This window comes from Osmerus eperlanus, chromosome 8 (genome assembly GCF_963692335.1).
Source record: "Osmerus eperlanus chromosome 8, fOsmEpe2.1, whole genome shotgun sequence".
Lineage (NCBI taxonomy): Eukaryota > Metazoa > Chordata > Actinopteri > Osmeriformes > Osmeridae > Osmerus > Osmerus eperlanus.
In genome coordinates, this window is record NC_085025.1 from 12,740,249 (window position 1) to 12,754,989 (window position 14,741).

The 14,741-nt window shown below is 49.0% G+C and overlaps 1 protein-coding gene across 4 annotated transcripts in view; it reads right to left on the minus strand.

Annotated features, from left to right (window-relative positions):
* Positions 1 to 14,741, minus strand: part of kif26aa (kinesin family member 26Aa) — a 76,632-nt gene that overhangs the window by 25,838 nt on the left and 36,053 nt on the right. Inside the window, exon 1 of one of the 4 annotated variants that reach the window (XM_062467498.1) lies at positions 3,404 to 3,553. The exons of the other annotated variants lie outside the window; for them this stretch is intronic. Within the exon in view, the coding sequence (XP_062323482.1) occupies positions 3,404 to 3,420 (17 nt within the window). The 5' untranslated portion in view covers positions 3,421 to 3,553. Of the gene's footprint in view, positions 1 to 3,403; positions 3,554 to 14,741 lie in introns of those variants that run through there. 4 annotated transcript variants of the gene reach the window in all.

The window sequence follows — 14,741 nt, forward strand, 5'->3', positions numbered from 1 at the left end:
TGTGAACGGGAGGATTAGCCACCTAAATGCCTACACATTCCCCGGTGCTTACGATCAGAGAGGACGACTTTCATGTCACACGATGAAACCGAAAGTGAAAACGTCCCCCCCCGACGGCACCAAAACACACGAGGATTGGAAAGTAGAGAGGCATTTTGGAGAAAGGAGGAGAGGGATAGTGAAGGGATGAGATTATAAACTATACAAACAGAACTATATAACGATACTTGAGTGTCTGTCAAGAAGGGAGGATGGTTGGCCCTAGTCAGATTGTCCAGGCAGTGAGGCAGGAAGGAGAGTCCAAATTCAATAATGGATTACCGGCAGAAAGGGATTTGTAGTGGTGGTGTGAGTTTGGGCAGCTTTTTGTTGAAAAACCTAGTTGTTCCTTGACATGACTGCACACAGAACTGTATCCAAGTCTAGATAAGCAATTCACAATTTGGTGCAACTTGATTCGGATAGGTCCCCTTTAGAAGGTCAAAAGATGACCTAACCACGAAACATTCGACTAAATATCCCGTGTGTGCAGATCATCATTAAGAGCCGGTCAGTGGTGAGTGCTCTGTTGGGCTGGGCCATCAGTGTGCACCATCACAAAGAATGCTGACCACTGAGGAGAAAGCCCTAGAAATAGCAGGTATTTTAGGCCAATGAAGATATATATCGCTAAGCTCCACTGTTGACAGTAAAGTCAGAATGAAAGATAGACGTTCCAGGTGCTGGCAAAAGCACATCCATCAATTCAGCTTGCACTTTAACACTTCCTCCCTGGGCTGTATTGAGTGAGTTGCAGTTCAGGACCGTCACCAGTAGGGGCACTGTATGTCTGAGCAATAGGAGAAGAGGCAAGCAGGTTCTGCGAATTAACCTGAAGCATCGTCAAAATTTGGATATGAACGAAATCAGAAGTGAAAAAGCGTGAGAGCGGGAAAACTGGGTGGCGATCCGGAGGACGGACGGCCAGTTCGAGCGGGAGAGGCGGAGCGAGAAATAAGGAAGGAGACGTTGATGAGAGGACGGAGAGCTTGTGTCTGTCCCGGCAGGGGGTCGATGTGCTTTGGGAAACAAGCCTGAGCTCATTAGGGAGGGCATCTCCACTCCTCCTCTTCGCTCCCCGCCTCCCCTTCCGTCCGTCGCCCCCAGCCGGTTCACGGGAGCACAATCAGGGAACACGCCGCGTAATTATAGCTTCCGTGAAGGACACAGCAGGAAGGGCCCCCCCCTTTGGGTACGGCGTGTGCGTGCGCGCGCGCGTGTGCGCACAGGTGTGAGCGTTTGCGCGGAGCGGCGCAGATGCTTGCTCGTTTACCACCGTCGCACGTGTGAGAGAGAGATTAAGTGCTTGTGTGTGTGTGTGTGTGTGTGTGCGTGTGTTTGTGTGTCTAGAAACCCAAAGCTCAGGTCCCACCAGGAGAACACACAGACAGTGTGCTGCAGGTAACATAACTCACAGGCGCCAAGTCATCCTGAGGGACAGAGCCGAATGTGACACTAAGTCTTCCATCAGGGAGGGGAAAACCGATTTCGGATACTTTTTTAAATGAAATAAATGAAGAAAGAAACCTTCCTTCGTCCATTGGCCCCATAGGTTGGTACATGTATCTAAATTCTGTGGACTGAGGACGTCTTCCTTCGGCAAACATGGCATTTCAAGGTTGGTGTGAAGCCGTCTGAGGGGAGGGTACAAGATGCTGACATTTACATTTACAGTTTATAATAGGCTATTGACGTTGTTTGCCTAAGAGCGAAGAGAGAGGCGGAGAGTGGGAGGGAGGGAGGGAGGGAGGGGGGGAGGGAGGGAGGGGGGGAGGGAGGGAGGGAGGGAGGGAGGGAGGGGGGGAGGGAGGGAGGGAGGGAGAGAGGGGGGGAGGGAGGGAGGGAGGGAGGGGGGGAGGGAGGGAGGGGGGGAGGGAGGGAGGGAGGGAGAGAGGGGGGGAGGGAGGGAGGGAGGGAGGGAGAGAGGGGGGGAGGGAGGGAGGGAGGGAGGGAGGGGGGGAGGGAGGGAGGGAGGGAGGGAGGGGGGGAGGGGGGGAGGGGGGGAGGGAGGGGGGGAGGGGGGGAGGGGGGGAAGGAGGGAGGGAGGGAGGGAGAGAGGGGGGGGAGGGAGGGAGGGAGGGAGGGAGGGAGGGAGGGAGGGAGGGAGGGAGGGAGGGAGGGAGGGAGGGAGGGAGAGAGGGGGGGAGGGAGGGAGGGAGGGATGGAGGGAGGGAGGGAGAAATCCACACATGAAAAACCCACCTTTGAAGACAAAGCCCTACCTCAATCACCTTGACTGCCTGAAAGCCTCTACCACCCCCTTACTCCACCCCCCCCCCCCACCCCCCCCCATCACCCCCCCCACCATCCCCCCACAAAACAGTCCCACAAAGCTCCAAACCACCACAGCATCAACACGAGACCCATCCACCCACTACACCATGCTGAGCTGCTCTCTGGAAAATGAAATGAAATAAGAAAATACAAATCAAACATAGAAACCATCAAATATAGATTTTGGGTAATCCCTCCTTTCTCTACAGCACCACAGCACATCTATACCGGCCACAGCTACTGAACAAAAAAACATTTTGGAAGGAAAATACATTTGTTCATGTCATATTTTATATATCAAGCCACATCCTGTATTTTTCTGTTCTGTTTCTGTCTCCCCTTAACTCTTATCCTGGTTGTGACTGCAGGTAAAAAATTAAAAAATTAGATAACTGCCATCATAACCTGGTAAAAGGGTTATGTGTGTCTGAAGAAATTGCTGGAAATGTATGTCCCTGTCTTTGTTAACACCCTGTATGGTGCCCCTCCCCAGGAGAGGTCCTGTGACAGCAGCCCCAGACAGTCAGGGTGCGTCGGCCGACCCAACAAGCTCCCCAAAGGACAATGACTCACCTTCTATTAAAACCACCTGTGCTCACCCCTGTGGAGTCGCACATCTGGGTCTCCCATTGGGTGATGAAGATGTCAGTCCCAACCTCAAGCCCCGCCCTGGCCATACTGGGGCGAGGATGCTTGGATGGGTGGCTGCATTGGGACACGCCCACCTGTTCGTCGCCCCCCTAGCCTACTACCCTACGTTAGGATATGCTGGTAAGCATAGTCAGCAATAGACGAGAAAGACGAATGCTTTGAGAAAGCCCAGGGTTAAAAATGTGACCCCCCCCCCCCCACCCTAAACCCCACCAGAGAGCAAAAGGGTCAGACCACAAAGAAATACCATATCAAGGAAATAGATGGTAACGGCTGAATACAAGTTGACTCTGAATAAGGGAACAAGGGTCCAACCAACATCAATGAAAACTCAACAACCACGAGAAGATCCGATTGAGATTAGATGCAAAATGCAACACGGTGGCATGCATGCCGAAAGGAAAAAGTGCCACAGAGAAAGCATCTAAAACATACTCACAGTTCTCTCCAATCCATTATCTATTCCGAGTTCCTAGCCACAAACTGCGAGGAAACCTGTGCTTTTCCATAATCATCTTCGTATTGTGCCGGCATATTCCATGGTCCCGACATGTGCGAGCGTAGGTTCACAGTAGTAGGGGTGGAAGTGTACAGAGAGAAAAAGGGGGGGGGGGGGAGGCGTATCGCGTTCACGGGTGCCGTCGGAGGTTGTCTGCCTCGCCGTGCTTCGCGATCATCGGGGGTTCCACTCGATTACGCAGCGAACAGCCGGGAGTTGTGGAAACGAGTGAAGTTGGGAGAGGGAAGGCGGATGCATGGCAACCGGTGTCTCAATGACGGCGACGGGGGGGAGGGGGTCTACTACGCGTGCTGAACTGGAAGAGGCGGTCCAACAAAGTTTTGGGGGTGAATGGGAGTAGTGGGGGTCTCCTGTCGAGGACAATCCTTTTGTAAACGTCCCCCCCCCAAAAAAAATCCCTTGGTGCGGTGATCTGGGCGAGGGGCTCCAGCCGACAGAATTCCTTAAGAGGAGAGACGCCACTGCCTGTCCACTTGTAGGTCTTTCGGTACAGTTTTGTGGACGAGCAGATCCTTTCTAAAATGTTCCAAATATTTCCCACTTTCCTTTGACCTCCTTCACTCTGTCCCTTTCATCCACGTGGTAACTCGCCGCTCGCCCCCTTCATTTACCCAGACCTCTCTCGGCATTCCTCCCCCTCCTTTTGCTTCTCGTGAACACTCTTTCCTACATTTCTCTCCGTCAATACCTCGTTCTTCAACGACTCCCGCTCTTGTGTGCTCACCTCAAGCTGTTCTCTCCCTTTGACTCACTTTCTTCTCTCCCCTCTCTCTCTCTCTCTCTCTCTCACTGGATAACCCTTCAGTCTGTCTTCACCTCTGCACCAAGGCAGGGCTCTCGCTCCTCTCTCTCTCTCTGTTACGCTCCACGCTCCTCTATTCTCTGCCGGCAGTCAGGCACTGGGAGACAAGCGCAACTCCAGGAGAGGGATGAAGGAAAGGGAGGAGAGGGGGGGGGGAGAGAGAGAGAAAATCCACTGGGAGGTGGGGAAAGACAGAATTCCTGCTCCTGCTGTTGCTGGGAAACACTGGCAGCAGTCCAATGGTCCCTTCTCTTCTCCCTTCGCTTCAGTCTTTCTCTCCCTATGTCTGTGTCGCTCACACCTTCCCTCCCTCCCTCCCTCTCTCTCTCTCTCTCTCTCTCCCTCTCTCTCTCTCTCTCTCTCTCTCTCTTGTTACAGTCCAGCCCCCTTTCTACCCCTCCCCACAGTGTCAGTACACAGCTGCTGTGCAAACGGCTGGTGATCGGCTGCATGCTCCTCTCTCACACTCACATGCACACCAGCGCACGCGCGCACACACTTCACACACTGCATGAATACTTCATGAGATGAGAGAAGCCCCCTTTCCCCATTCTGCCGGACTTCAAAGAGATTCGGTTAGTGTGTGTGTGTTTGTGTGCGTGTGTGTGTGTGCACAAGCGCGTGTAGAAGAATGCCTGCACATGTGTGTCCGCACTTGTGCACCAAGTGTGCCTGTGCCTTTCACGGTAACCCTTGATCAGACACCGTAGGACAAACCACTAAGATAAAACAATAGATTAGAAATATTTCCAATATTAAATGAACACTCACCGGCGAAAGGTCAGTGACAGTTAATCAAGTGCTTAAATAGCGATGAAGTGAAGAGATAAAGAGAGATAGAGGTTAAAAGACTGGATGGATTCATTTGGATAGGTGGTTAGATGGATGACTGAATGGATGGACGGGTGGAAATGGATGGATAGATCTTTGAGGTGAATAAATCAATGCTACTGGGGGGAGCAAACAATAGCTCTTGGCGAGAAAGGGTGAGGGTGTTTTGGGAAACTAATACTACGAGTATGAACCGATAAATCAACAGGCAGCTCAAGAGTCATATGCCATTCATTTTGTCAATCAGAAGAGAAAACCAGGCATATATACAAAGGGAAAACCAGGAGAGCATTATTAGTACGTCTATAGACATGAAAAAGGCTCGCTGCGTAGTCAGTTATAACATTTCAATAAAAACATCTTTCAATGTCTTTAAATCACATTCAAAATGTTTTTTTTAATGAATAATATATATGTGTAATTCAATTAATTGTCTTAGCACATGGTAACTGATGAAAGCCTGCGTCCAACACAGTGTTTTCATCTAATACCTCTGGGAACCAATCCAAGAGAGGCCTGAGCCTACAGGCAGGACCATCTGAAAATGCATCCAATTACAGCTAGATAAACTCAACATGTGCTCGTGGAGAAAAAAAAAAACACAGTTCCAATATCGCAAGCCATGTACAGAGAAAATCTCATTGTGAAAAGTACACAGAAATTGAATTCAATAATGTCATTCGAGGTACATCCATTATAAAGGCATGGGATGGCAGACAGGAGAACACGGTAGAGACAGTGTGTGCATCTGTGAAGACCTGGTGTAATAGGAGAAGTAGCCAACTCTAGGTTTTCGCTATCTCCTTCGTCAGAACTAATGAGGCCATTGGTCAACGTGACAGAGCAAGAACAGGTCCCTCAACTTTGACGTGCCACAGAGCTGGTGAGAAATGGGCTTTGTGTGAGAATGTATGTGTGTGTGTGTGTGTGTGTGTGTGCGTGTATACATTTGTTTAAAGTAGAAAGATTGAGTATGTGTGTGTGTGTGTGTGTGTGTGTGTGTGTGTGTGTGTGTGTGTGTGTGTGTGTGTGTGTGTGTGCGTGTGTGTGTGTTTACTGACAGTTCGAAAGGATCACATCCATCTGAGCATGGATCCGTCATTTGGATTGTTCGAGTACACAAATGACAAGGGCATTTAACCCATAAAAGAAACGAGCTGTGTGTGTGTGTGTGTGTGTGTGTGTGTGTGTGTGTGTATCCATGCATGTGTGTATGTGTTCTGTACTGTGGTACCACGTCCTAAGAAACGAAGCCAGTGTCAATGGAGCTCCATGAGTCCTTTTAAACAATGTCAAATTAGCCCTCACCATTCGCCCGCCCTGATGGTCATTAGCCCAGACAGCCATTAGCTTGTTTTCTTAGAATTTGTCACCAGCTTTCACAATCCCCCATCAGGCTTTGGGTTTCAGCTAATTACCTTGCCAGCTATCTGCCTCTAACCATCCCTGACACTTCTATACTTAGGGTTAGTCTCTCACTCTCGCTCTCCCTTTCACTCCTGTTGTCACTCCAATAAAGGGATCCAGTCAGCGCTCACATGTGCTAACATCAGACAACAGACTGACCTTGTTCTAGCTGTCTTTGCCTTTGACAATCGACCAATAAATAGGAGCCTTTACCTGCGTGTCAAATATGGTGCTCCAATGAGAATGGTGAGGTCGCTCTAAGTGGTTTTCTGGCTCCTGGCCACAGACTGTATAAAGTTCCTAGACAAAACAGTCTCATGCTCCAAATCCCAGACACTAAACAGAAATACTAAGGGGATAATATTGCAGGAGTTGATTTGAGGCTTTACGTGAGAGACTGTGCCATTTTGGGTTGGTATTAAAACACAAAGGTATGACTTTGAGTCCATTAAACAAAGGTAGTATTTGGATTACAGGGTCCACAAAAGCAGATTAAAGAGTCATATTCTGGTCAAAAAATGCAGGGGAGCCTTAATAGGACGACATTATAATGGGAACTGCAGAACAACATGGCAAAAGAGGATTGCAGACAGAACAGACTTTAAGTCCTTCATTCACAATATCTAAAACATGCCAAATAGGGATTCTCCACTTTGCTGTTGGATTAATTCACACACATTAACACCCATCTGCTTGGGATGTCCTCCTACAACAGAGCAGCACATTCCTTGACCAAGGGTTTGAATCAACAGCCTGCCAGCTCAGCAAGCTCCGTGTTTCCTTTTGGCCATAATGCCACTACTGATGGATCCCATATCGTCTCTGCCTTGTGGAGAACATGAACTCTCCAGAATGACAGTCTGATGTATGTTGCGTGACATGCATGCATTACCCAGACTGTGATAAATGTGTAGGAGCCTAGCTGGGGACCCGACCGGATGGGATCCTTGAAATAAACCAGAACACCCCGGCGAACATGAGAGCTCTGTTGTGTCTTAAGTTTCAGGCAGAAGTGGGTGAAGTCACATTCAATGTGTTTATCTGACGGAGGCCATAGGAGATGTATGGAGGTGGTTGACTGAGAAATAGTGTTGGGTTGGTATGGATGCCTTGGCTGTTTCTCCCCACATGAGGCTGAAGAAAGGTCCTTTTGTTGTTTTGGTCTTTCTGCAAACTGTTGATGTCACGTTAAGGTCAGGGGATCAAAAGTCTCATGTCTATGTGGAAGCTAGGAGGTCCTCCAAAAAGCAAACATTTGAATCTGTAAACCTCTTACCATCGTTTGTAGGAAAAAAGATTTGGCTTTACGGCATTACGACTATGAAGACCCAGATAATGGTTGTTTATTATTTGGGGCAGACATGTTATGTATAATAACACCAAGATTGTCTTTCTCAATAACCAGTACCAATGATGTATTGGAAAAGTACTGGATGTGTTTGGCTGTGAGAGTGAGGAAGTATTTCGCTTCGTGGGAACATGCGTGCCCACGCCTCAACACGATCTCCATCATCCCGATAGCCCAGGAAGCAGGTCACAAATCAAGGAGCTCACAGGCTGTGCACATGTGCCGGCCAATGAGTGTTCACGACCCCTCCGACCGCTCCATCATCCCTCTTAACTCTGTCCTTTCCCTGAGAGGCACGGCTACACTTCCTGTCCTGAGATCCATCACGACACGTCAAGACGTCTGGCCTAAACATGTCTGTTAGCCGCTCACGGTTCGCGTCGAGTGGGAGGGCCAGAGGAGATTCGTTTGTCTCCCAAACCCATCTTAATATCGACCGTCGCAGTAGGAGCGAGTAGGAAAGAGCAGACAGACACAGCGGTTGTGCTGAATTATGTAGACCTCACGGTAGCTCCTTAATGTTCCTGGTTTTGATCCACGCTGAAACTGAATCCGGTATGAGCTCCGACACGGGAGTTTCCTTTTCATGTTTAGCCGATGATTTCCATTATGTGGGATTAGCCATCCACCATTTCCTTTATCGCTGGGGGTACATTAATTAATATCACATAAGGATTTGGCACAGGGAAAATGGCAGTGCTTTCCCCTCTTCTCAAAGGCACTCCAGTCCCCTCCTTTGTCCTCTGTGTTCTCTCTACCATGAACGGCATGAGGCAGCTAATGCATACGTTATCAGATGCTGAGGTGAGGGGGAGGGGGGGAGGGGAGAAGGGGGGGGTTTGACTTGTGACTTTGGCGCCATGGGGGCATGTCAGCAATAATTGGGAGAGACGCCTGGAGGTTTTTGCCGAAAACAGTATGATATCACTTAGGCCTCCCGTTGACCTGTCCTCAGCACCTGCCAAACCCAGTATGGGGGCGCACCGCCGCCGCCGCGCCCCTGCTTAGGCCTTTGTCATGATGAGGCGTGACAGCTGCTGGCGTGAGGCGTGAGCTACGGGGCCACAGCGGCGAGCCATTTGAGATTAAGTCTAATGACAACGTCCCAGAGCCCAGGGGAACACAGTTCCTTTGTCGTTGTCGATCCATTTAGGACTCATGTCCGAACGATTGCCCCCACAACATGGGTCCGCGTCTGGGCTTGCCAGGGCCAACAGTGGGGGGGTTTGGCTGCATTGCGTGGATCTACCAGGAGAAAGCGGTGCCAACAGGGGTTGTTCCCCGAGCTCCCGTAGCTGAGATTGAGACAAAGCCGGCATGTTGTTTTCTGGCATGTCGGGAATTAGGAAATGTGATCCGGGTCGTTTGTTCAACATCCATGTTGTATTAATCTTACGCTGCAAGCCCACCCGCAGTCTGCGTTGGTTGTGGTGCAAGCCAGGAAAGCTGTTGGGAGTGAACTGCAAGCTGTTAAGGGACTGTAGCAGCCTAACACTGCGTGAACATCCACCTTCGCTATTGTTGACTCGAACGAGTCAAGAGCCTGTCGGGGGGAAGACTGCAAGATGGCGTCCCTGTCCACCGAACACATCCTCGAAACTTGCAAAAGCGTTAGGGGAAGTAGAGCATGTAATTGTATCTATATCTTGTCCTTTTGGTCCAGTGGTATTCAAATGCAGAGCCCGCGTTTTTAGAATTGGCTTTATATCATGCATTGTTTAGGTCATTGAGGTCGGGCATGTTTTTTAAATGCTGCTTATCCCTTGAATACGGGTTAAAATGCTAGGGTGGTTTAGAAAGAAAGAGGAGCAGGTAAATCTCTAGTGATCTTATTAGCATTCATCTATGACAGCGTGGAGTGTGAAATGAGAAAAGGCGAGGATTAGTGGGGAACCTCAGGAGAGACTGGGGGGAAATGGGGGGGGAGAAATTAAGAGAGAATCAGAGAGCAAGAGAGAGTGAGAGAGAGAGGAACAGGCAGTGAGGAAGGAAACAGGAGACAGGTTAGGAGGAAGAGGAAGATGAACCAATACAAAGGAAAAAAGGCTACAGTACAGGTGGTAGTGAGAGAAAGAAAATGTCCAGAGAGAAAAAAGAACAGAGAGAGAGAGAATGAAGGCAGCCTATTTCTGGCCAGCTGCCAAGTCAAGCCCCCTGAATTAAGACAAATAATTGTTTTAAGTAACGTGATTGCTGAAACCACACTGGACTCGGCGCTTGATGCTCCATATTCCCGGGGTGAACGCTCTCGGTCAGCCAGTGAGAAGATTTGAATATAACACTGAAATCCAGTTCATGCAACACGTGTCAGGACTGTTCCAATCCTTGTCCATCTGTTTCTTAAAGCTCACATTCAACAAGATTCTCCAGTTGAAAATCCAGCCCTCCTTGCCAGCCGGTGTGGGAAGTCTGACTACAGAGATTGTGAACTGATTTCCGAGATGTCGGTGTCTGAGACAGAGGCCTGAGACACAGGTCTGAGACCAGTCTTTGAGATACTGAACTGATGTCGAACCAGCCGATAGATGTGCACTACTCAGATCATCTGATAAGACTTTCCAGCCCACGGATGCGAGAGATGCAAGACCCACAGCGGATCTAGGACCAGCTTCCTTTGAAGTCGTGAACATCCAGATCATCTGATAAGATGCTAAGATGCCATTCAGGGGAAATGTCGGCGACTGTTCCCGGCTTCGACTGGCATCCATCTTGATCTCTATGAGGGTCTCTGTGACCAAAGTCCAGACAGAGCGCTACCAGGTATATTTAGTCTAAGACAGTGACGCTAAGCAGACCTAGTTAAGGTTTAGTCTGACTGCTAGCCTTTGGGATTTGATAAATCTTCTAGACAGTAAGCAGGCTTCGGTCTGATAGAATTCAGTCCATCCGATGTCTAGCTCTGCAAAACCTGTCGTCGCAAACACTGGCCAAACTCCGACATTCCTCTATTCTTCCCGCAGACGCTGGAGTTTGCGAGAAAAAAAACGTGTGGCTTAGGTTTGTTTGCGGGGGAAGAGAATAATCGAAAGAGTCCCAAGTAATTGCATCTCATGCCAGTGTTCGTGTTCTATTTCGGGTTCATCCTGACAACTCATGATGAAGACACTGTTTTTCCTTCGTACATCTCGAGCTCCCAAGGTACTGCTGACTAAGACAAACTGTCCGCGTTGACTTCGAGTTTGTTTTGGTTTCTCACACTGATTCGTTTGCATTCTTTGTACCGTGCCCTGCTAACGTCTTAGGTGTTTGAGCGCAGTGATGAGAGGCTTCTTGTAGCCTGGAGTTGGCAGGGTAATTATGGTCCCTGCTTCACGCTCCACACCCACAGACACACACTGACTCTTCTTCAGCATGCACACGCACACAACAAACACACACAACAACACACACACGAACGTTCAAATAGAGGCATATGCTTTACAAACACGCCGCCGAGCAATCCCACACAAAACACACACACACGCGCACAGACACCTCCGAATGCACACAAGCCCTTTCGAGAGCTTTCACACACCTACAGCACACACATACAAAGATACACACACACACGCCCCTTCGCTCATAAATCCTGCGTGTTTGAGCCAGGCACCCGTGCCTCCTCATCCGTTACCGTGGATTATGAAGCTGTTACTGACAGGTGCTCACAGGCGCTCAGCACTCCCTTGTAGTAGCCAACGACTGCCATGAATCAAAGCAGGCTCTGCCAGCAAGACAGAGGGCAACGTGGGTGGGTGTGTTGTGTGCGTGTGTGTTGTGTGTGTGCGTGTGTTGTGTGGGTGTGTGTGTGTTTGCGTGTGTTGTGTGTGTGCGTGTGTTGTGTGTGTGTGTGTTGTGTGTGTGTGTGCGTGTGTTGTGTGTGTGTGTGTGTGTGTGTGTGTGTGTGTGTGTGTGTGTGGAAAGAGGGAGAGAGGCAATCGGTCCAAGGGCACTCACAGACAGGAGGAGAAGCACCTGAGTGCTGCGTCTCCCACGAGTCTCCTATGTCGGAGGCGGGGGAGCAGAGACCTCCTTTGGAATGCTTAATCAGTTCTTTTTTTATATTCGAAAATAATGAAACGTTCCAACACAGGCCATCCTGAGATTTGTCGGCGAGGATTTTTCGACAAGGAGAGGAAAAACGAACAGAGGACTAGACCAGGGTTAGCCAGCCACAGAGCATGGTCAGTCCGAGGAACACTCATGAGCCTGTCCAAGCAAGCACAGAGCTAGAAAGAGGAGGAGAGTTGAGAGAGAGCGAGGATGAAGAAGAGTAGAGGTTGGAGAGGAGGAGGAGGACAGGAGAAGGGAGACGAGCCAAGAGCCGAGAGGAGAACACTCCTTCACGTCCCCTCATTAATCTTTCCTTCAGCGGATGAGGAAGACTAGCGCGCCATTATTTATTTACCGCCGTCTCAGCGCCGGGGCTATCAACACAAACAGCCTGAGGGCTCCTGGGTAAAAAAAAAGAAAAAAAAAGTGTGACTGATTAATCTGTTAGTGCACAGGAAGAAGACGACCTAAGAGAGAGAGAGAGAGAGAGAGAGAGAGAGAGAGAGAGAGAGAGAGAGAGAGAGAGAGAGAGAGAGAGAGAGAGAGAGAGAGAGAGAGAGAGAGAGAGAGAGAGAGAGAGAGAGAGAGAGAGAGAGAGAGAGAGAGAGAGAGAGAGAGAGAGAGAGAGAGAGAGAGAGAGGGAAAGAAGGAAGAAACTGCTGTCCCAAACATATACTTGTCAATGTATAATGGCAAACAGCACGGGGCTATGTATAGTCTACTACCCCCCACAGTAGAAGCAGTGTGGGTACAGTAAGCAAACATGTCCCCCATATACTTCAAGTAAAGAGAAAAAGAGCCTCCTCACAGAATGGGGTTAGGGTATTGAACAGAAAAAAAAGAAATACAAACTTGATATCAATATGAGATACACAGCCTGCAGTTATATCAACAGTAGCATCGTGAAATGTGTGCGCATGAAATCTCTAGTAGATTGTATTTGGGCAAGGATGATTAATGTGTGTATTTGTGTGCGGCCTTCGTGTTTGTATTAGTCAGTGTGTGCTTGTCAAAGCAAAACAGAGGGAGTTGCCCGGCGACAGTGAGCGGATGTAATTGCTCTGTGACTCTGCATACATTAGCTGCATTGACCACTGGTTGCTCTGTGATCCAATCAGTCAACCGACAGATGCTCACCTCACGGTTGGCCCCAACGCCGCTGCAAACGACTAACACAACACTGGCCTCTGCATGCCAGTGACCTATTATCGCACACATCCTCTCCCACAGGGACAGAGCACTCCATCAAACAGAGGGTGACGCACTCCTTAGGGATGCGCTGTGTCCGAACACCTGGTGGTGACAATATCGAAAGTATTCGAGGTCAGGGGGGGTCGTCGCGGAAAGATTTTCTCGGGACAACTGGCGAGATTTCTGTCTTTGCTTCGCATTTTAAATGTCTTCCAACTCCAATTGGGACTTGGGAAACAAACACGGAGTGGTTAAGGGCGAGCTGTGGACCTGTGAGGGAGTGAATCCACTGAACTCTGAGTACCAAAGCGTACGCGAACCACCTGCCTTTAGCGACGCAGGCGTCTCGTCTCCGTTCCTGAAGCCACGGCTTGAAAGCGAATGTCGATTTCCCTGGCCAATCGAAGCGGCGATGTAGCGCCGCGGACGCTCCTTAATCCTACAAAACAAAGCTTAGCCGTTATGCAAACGAACCGAGACACATATCGGGATGCGTTGGATTTGCTTCAGCCATCTACCACCCCCGGGAACGTCGTGTTTGTACGTTCGGCGTTGCTGGATGCTTGGAACGTTTTGTGAGGTGCGCGTACGTTATGGGGAATAGCAACTGCCTCTTTCAAAGTCACTTGTCTGGCCTTGGGAGTCAAGCTGACCAGAACACCTTGGACTAAATGTCCACAAACGCATTGCCATGGCAGCAGAGTTGGATTTCCCAGCAAGAGAAGAGGAAAGAGAAAAGGGGGGTTGGGGGGCAATGAAGTGCAGGTGGTGAAATTTGGGACTTCCCAATCCCTTGAAATACACAATATAAAGATGCATTGGGAGAATTATTTGAGAAGCACAGAGCTAATCAATTCCCTGATTGTTGTAATATGTAGTCACTTCTAAGGAGCTGCCATGCTACTGATACTGTCAATCTTTCGTATGACTATTCTACAGGTATCAAATGTCAAATAAACAATAATTATCCCTACTACTTCTGCAAAATCTGTTTCACATTTGAAGAAGACTCCTTAAAGCTGACTAAATTGTCAGTTCTTAACACTGGTTAAAAGTGCCATTTGACACAGCACCTCACCCCTTGACCCTGCTGGTTTCCCCGGGATACGATTCAGTGCCAGTGCCCAGCAGTGTTGTGACAGTCATCCTCCAACTGAGATGGCAGTGTGGTAAACAAGAGTTGGCAGGAGGGCGAGGGGCCTCACCAAGGCACTGTCAGACAGGCACTGCGAGGGCTACCCATGGGGGTCCTACGGTGGAACAAGCTGGTTGGTCTATGATGTCATTGTGGCAACAGCAACTTAGCTGACTGAAAAATATATTCTTATGTTTAAATGTTTTCCTTCTCTGACTGACTGAAAATTGGAAGTAGGGTGTGCGATACAGTGTGAGACTGTGATAAATGCTGAAAGCTAGATGGCTTTCATAACAGTGGGTATACATCTCATCCTTTTAACGGGGTCAATATGTTAACGTGAAACGTTTATATTGTATGTGAAAATATGGAAAATGTAAAATTCCCTGACCAATTGAAATCAACTTAAAGCAAAAGGCAGAAGCTGTGGGATAATATAGTAAGCCAGTAATGGGCTTCCAAATATCTAAGTACCATCGGTTTCTAAATATACCATCTTTCACTTGGCTACGTC